The following is a 5,932-nucleotide window of genomic DNA, read 5'->3' on the forward strand; positions in this document are numbered from 1 at the left end:
GGGGGGGGGGGGGTTTGATCACATTTAGCTCCGTTCCACATTCGGTGGCAACAGGAGCGTGAACGCAGCACAGAGGCTTTCAAGCGCCAGCTTTTCTTAAGCTCCAGTCATTAGTAATCCTGTGGGGACTTTCAGTGGTTTTTCTCCAGCTAACACTCAATAATCTTTGCTGGAGGGTGAGAGGAGTGTGTAATAATCCTTGCTTTAAATTTATGAACCAGGATATTTTTTTAAAAAGTGCTTTGTTTTAATTCTGTTAACCAGGAGGAGCTTTCCAAGAGACTGTCCAAGGTGAGAGACCAAGCATCGTAGAGACGCAAAGGAGACGGATGAAGAAATGAAAGGAGACGCAACCGAAAGAAGAACTCCAGCGGAAATACAAGCAAAAAAAAAAAAAAACCACAAAAAAAAAAAACAAGAAAAGAATTGAAATAGCAAACAGAGCAATGTGCCTACACACGCTGTTCTTTGTTCTCCTGTGAGGAAAACAACGGTGAGCACGGTAAGAGGATGATTACAGTCCTGCTTCTTACTGCACAGCTTCATAATAACACGTTACATTATTACAATAATAATAATACATAATACTTTTAATTTAGTCACAAAAGACTCTTGTTGTTCCGAGCGATATGTGGATGAGTGTGGAGAAAAATTAGCTACATTGTGAACAGCTAATGCCTCATTCTTAGTGGATTATCAGGTATGTCCAAAATGCAAGTGACCTTTTTGAAATGCATTTATATATTTAGGTATTTAAATTGTATTTATTCATTTCCTGCMTCATGTTCCCTTTAGGATATGAAGACTTCTGATGATCCTCTCTGCTTCTTACTGTGACTCTGCTACTGTAACCAGTGTGTGTTTTTTTTAATTAGTTGTCCTGTAAAGATTTAAATTATAAACCAAGTTAAGTTGCCAGTTTAGTTTATTCCCAAAGCTCCAAATGTAACAACAAATGTAAACAGTAACCCACCTTCACTGAGAAATAGTCTATTAAGTGTGATTAGCCACATTTTAATTGACGGAGGAGCCCAGTTTTGCTAGCCGGACCCGGGTAGAATTAGAACCAGTCTGATACCATGAAGTGGGATAAGAGGTATGAAAAAGCATCGTATCATGACCCAGTGTAAGGAAATSACATAACAGATGAGAATATTGATATCTGTCTGCCTGAATACGGCTACAGAGTCATCTTTAAGGCTCTGGATCTCCACTGTCTCAATTTTATTCTGGAAAATATGGAACAAAAAAATATGGTGAAGCTTCTACGRAGAGGAGACATGACAAACATGAGCCTAGGAGAGCATCGACGGCTCWGTCAGGACRTCACAACCAAAGAAAACAGAACAACTGCAGCCGTCAGGTCAGTGTTCATAACTCCACAGGAAGAAAGAGACTGAGCAAAGATGGCCGCCACKGGAGACTTCCCAGGCCGTAACCGAGGCCGACTGTCACCAGCTGGGAAACATTTGGTGAAACCTTTTGTTTGTTCTGTTCCATCTGGTGATAAACTGACTCAGGATTTCAGGAGGCCGTCTTAGTGAGAGTCAGATTTGATGGTGGAAGTATGAGGGTCCGGTTATGTCACTTATTTATTAATTTAAATACATTTAAAGCTGCTCTCCATCCTCTCTTTTTCCATCCTTTTCCCTCCTCCTCTTTGCCTCCTCCAACAAGGAACAGATGAGAGGTCAAAGGTGTCACCTGAAGAGGAAGTGGCCTTCTGCTGCTCGCATGCCAGTGCCCCATTACACACACACACACACACGCACGCACACCACACACACACACACACACACACACACACACACACACACTGCAGCGTGTCTCAGCTGCGAGCGATTACAGGTGCCGTCCAAGCGCACGGCTATCTGTGCGCTTGGACTCCGGCAGCAGCCGAGTTTCTCCTGAGTGACGCCCGTTCACCTCTGACCCTGTTTGTGTCCTGCCCAATCATCATCAGCGCTCACTTAACTGCATCCACAATCATCATCAGGCTGACACGGGCCTCCATTTGGCTCATTACTAGAAACTTTGATGAGTTTACGTCCTCGGTGTAAGTCCTCAGCCGTTCCTGTCTGCAGCTGACCTTCGGTGATCCGACAGCTGTCAGTCATTTCTGCCTTTAGTTAAAATCACATGAAATTAAAATTCCACGTCCCTCCTTTTTCTTTTTCTTTTCTTTTTTTGCTGTAAGAGCCACAGAATGTATTTGATGCTCGTTGTTTTGAGTCTGTTTTAACCCTTTGTGGCTTTCTTCTCGGGTTTCAGCGTGATTAAAGCGAGGGGAGTCTGTCAGAGTCCATTTCTCCGTCCGCTCTGTTCATCCCCAGCTCATGTGCCGGGGATGTTTTCGCCAGATGTGCGCAGAGACGGCTTCTGGATGAGTAAAAAAAAAAAAAAAAAAACACATTTTTTTTGTGTATGTGTGTGTCATCCAGGTGTTGATGCCAGGAGGCTCTCGCGGTAGCTCCTTTTGACGCCTCCTGAAGGAGCGGTTCTTGATGACGGGAGTGATCCGTCGGGCCGCTGGTCCCGGCGCTGCGCTCGCTCTAATCTGGTGGAAAAAAGTTGTTCCATCACACAGAATAATAACTGATTCATAGAAAAACTTACAGCTAAATCGTGATAGTTTAGTTTGTGATATTTCACGTGTCTGCAGTTTAGCAGTTGGAGGAAAATGGAAACCTAATATTCTAAATACCTTAAAGTTGCTGTTTTTTTTATTATAAAATCAAGTACCAGTTGTAACAAATTGTAAATTTGGCAAAAACAACTAGAAATGCAATCGACAAATTATTCTGAGATGTTTCCATCGATGTGTTGATATTTCAGAGGAGTTTAAAACTTTTTTAATTTTGTGAAAATTGATGTTTTGTTTCCTGGAATTTTTAAAAGAAAATGCGTTTTTCTTTTTTAAATGAAGAGAGATTCTTTTCTCTGTGAGCTGTAATCATTTTTGCTTCATATTTGAATCATGTTGTGCACAGCTAGACAACAAGAAGACACATTTTTATTTAGTTATGGTCTTTAAAGGTCCAATTAAAGGTGCAATGCTTCATATTTTGGTATTGATCCAATAAAATGTAAATACATGGGCTGTATTGCCAATAACGATACTAATAACAATATTGATACTTTTTGTTATTTGAATTTTCTGTATCACCAAACTTTTGACCTTTTGATGTTTTTGTAGTCCTCCTTGTTACAGAACTTTAGATCGAATTTATACATATAAAATATATCAATAGCATGTTAAAATAATAAGCAGAAACAACAGAAAAACAAAACAAATTGTGTGCATTTTTTTCCACAAGTGTAAAAATATGTAATTTCAGACCAAATCAAAGCAAAATCTTTTATTTTAAGTTAGAGTTGACAAACTACGACACAGAAACTAAATAAAATTTCAGCACAGAATCTGAAACTAAAGTATTGATCTGGTGCTGATACCGATTTGGTGTCGATATTATCAGCATAGATAATATCGACAAGACTGATAATATTGATAAAATCTTCCCACATCTAAAACAGCGGAGCATTGCACTGTTGTGTTTTTGTCATAATAATAATAATTATTATTTTAATAACATGCCATAAAATGTTGCAGCTTGCTCGTGTTAGAAAATGCTACGACCTGACTTACCAGTTTTCACTTTGTTGTGATTTTATTTTATTGAATTAAACTTGGATCATTTCAATAATCAAATATATTAATCTGTGAGGGAAAAAGTTTAAGAAATGTCTGAAAAGTGGAGATTTGTGCCTCACACCTGCAGCTTCTAACCTATTTAGGGATTTCTTTTTTTTTCAGTGTGAACTAAATTGAATATATGTGCAACATCTCCACCTTCTGGAATTATTTTTGACTCTATTTATTAATTTATTTAGCCAATTCACAAAAGATTTCATCCCAAGGTTTGGTGTAATTTTTGGTTCAAATGACCTCTCCTGCTTTTCGGTACTGGCGCGTTCCTGATCGGGGTCACGGTGAGGGCGCCGTCTCGGGTTGGAGCAACACAACCAGCCAGATCAGAACCAACTAGATTCAGAGTTTATCTCACAATAAAACAGAGAAATTGTCTTTTTTAATTAATAATAGCATTGTTTTCACGCATGATATTGTATTTATTTCAGATTTCTTTTAATTGCTTCAATAGATTCCTAAATTGTTGTGTAATTTTTTGACATCTTCAGGTGAAAGAGCTCATTTTTGTCGTAAAAGCAGGAAATGTTTCATAAGATAAGGTTAGGAGGTTGTATTTTCTTCTTCTTCTCCTGCTGCTTGTCTCCTTTCCCACCTCTCAGCCTCCCGACTGAAAAAAAAATATTCAATTACCAGCCAGGAAGGGTCAGGTCAAACACAGGAAGCCCAGCTGATTGGTTCTGCTCGCATGTCCATGAGCATGTGTGACCAATCACTGCAGCCCTCAGTCACCATATGCGGCTGTTTGTACGCATGCTTGTGTGTGTAGGTGTGTGTGTGTGTGTGCGTGCGTGCGCGTGTGTCTAATTGTTCCAGACCGAGGCTTCCCTGTAGTTTCCACTCTCACCTCTTGACCATTGTACCCGGTCAGACGTGTTAACGCTGCTTTTAATCAGTTTTACTGTCTCACACAACACACACATGCACACATAACCTCACACACACGCACGCATACACACACACACGCACACACACACACACACCTGAATACAGCTGGCCCTGTCCATCCTTACCCTCCACAGCACGCTTCATTAAGATTTAACCAATGTGCTGCTCACACACACACACACACACACACACACCTGATCTTGCCCTGTTAACCTCGTCCAGCCTGACCCCGCCCCCTCACTCAGATTATAACGCTCATCTCTCTTACTGCTTGAGTCTTTGTCTCGACACAAATCTCACGTTTTCATCTAACCTGTGGCTGCATCAGTTCACATCGAGGAAACATGTCCAAACAGACGACAACGTTCAGATAGGAGCAGGAAACCGCTCTGGAGGAGCTTCACTTCAAACGTCCAGATAGCCTTTCGTCCGCCGTCACATGAAATAACTTAACAATAAAGTTGATCTGTTTCAGTAACTCTGCAAGTGAAACACAATATGTTGAAATGTGTCGATTATTTCCACACTGGCTGATGTTTTCACGTTTTTGTATGTATTAGTCATGACGATTTTACGCCTGCTTAGCGGTTGTGTCTTTCAAGAGGTGCATTTAGAACTTTTCTAAATATCCAAGATCCATCAGGACGGACTGCGTTATAATCTTTTCAAAAGCTGTCGTAGTTAATCACTCTAGTTTAATCTCTCACTCCAACCTCAGTCTGAGTGTTTCGTTTCTTTATTTCTGCTCATGTTGACATTCTTTGTCAGAATTTCCTGTCATACCTGCTTCCTTGTTTATTTTCTGAAGTGTTTTTAGATTTAACCAATCTGCCACTCACATACACACACACACACACACACCCACACGCACACACACACACGCACAAGTAACATCAAGTAACTTATTGATGGTACTTGTTGCTTCCTTAAAACATCTTCCTTCGGTCGTGAACCACCCTGGAGTTATTTCATTTAGTTGGCCGTTTACTTGGGATTTCTTGTCTGGCTTTCTGTGGAACTATTCGCATGTTTTGGACTTTCGACTTTCAAAATGTTTTCACACCGTCACACAGTGTGCAGAGTGAACCTAGAAACACGAACAAACAGGAAAAATCAGGGGTGCATTATCGGTGGGATGACTGTTGGGACCTTTCAGTTGATCCCCAGGCATTAGGAACAAAAACACCTGTAGATCACAAAATGAGAAGATGATTTGAAAGTAGAATCTACCTGGTAGCCTAAGAGACGAGTCTGGGTTTGCCTCGCCTGCTAGAAACCAGTCCGTTGTTCTACACAGCAAATCCAGGAGGCCCAGATTAACTCTGTCAGATTTGATTT

At 40.6% G+C, this 5,932-nt stretch overlaps 1 protein-coding gene across 2 annotated transcripts in view; it reads left to right on the forward strand.

Moving 5' to 3' along the window:
* LOC103470937 (charged multivesicular body protein 1b-like) overlaps positions 1-923 on the forward strand; it is a 9,304-nt gene extending 8,381 nt beyond the window's left edge. For both annotated transcript variants that reach the window (XM_008419658.2, XM_008419657.1), the window contains exons 9-11: positions 265-502; positions 600-700; positions 796-923. In XM_008419658.2, the coding sequence (XP_008417880.1) occupies positions 265-312 (48 nt within the window). In that variant the 3' untranslated portion in view covers positions 313-502; positions 600-700; positions 796-923. The remainder of the gene's footprint in view (positions 1-264; positions 503-599; positions 701-795) is intronic.
* Positions 924-5,932: the final 5,009 nt, after the last annotated feature.

The sequence above is a fragment of the Poecilia reticulata genome, linkage group LG10 (assembly GCF_000633615.1).
Source record: "Poecilia reticulata strain Guanapo linkage group LG10, Guppy_female_1.0+MT, whole genome shotgun sequence".
Taxonomy (NCBI): Eukaryota; Metazoa; Chordata; class Actinopteri; order Cyprinodontiformes; family Poeciliidae; genus Poecilia; species Poecilia reticulata.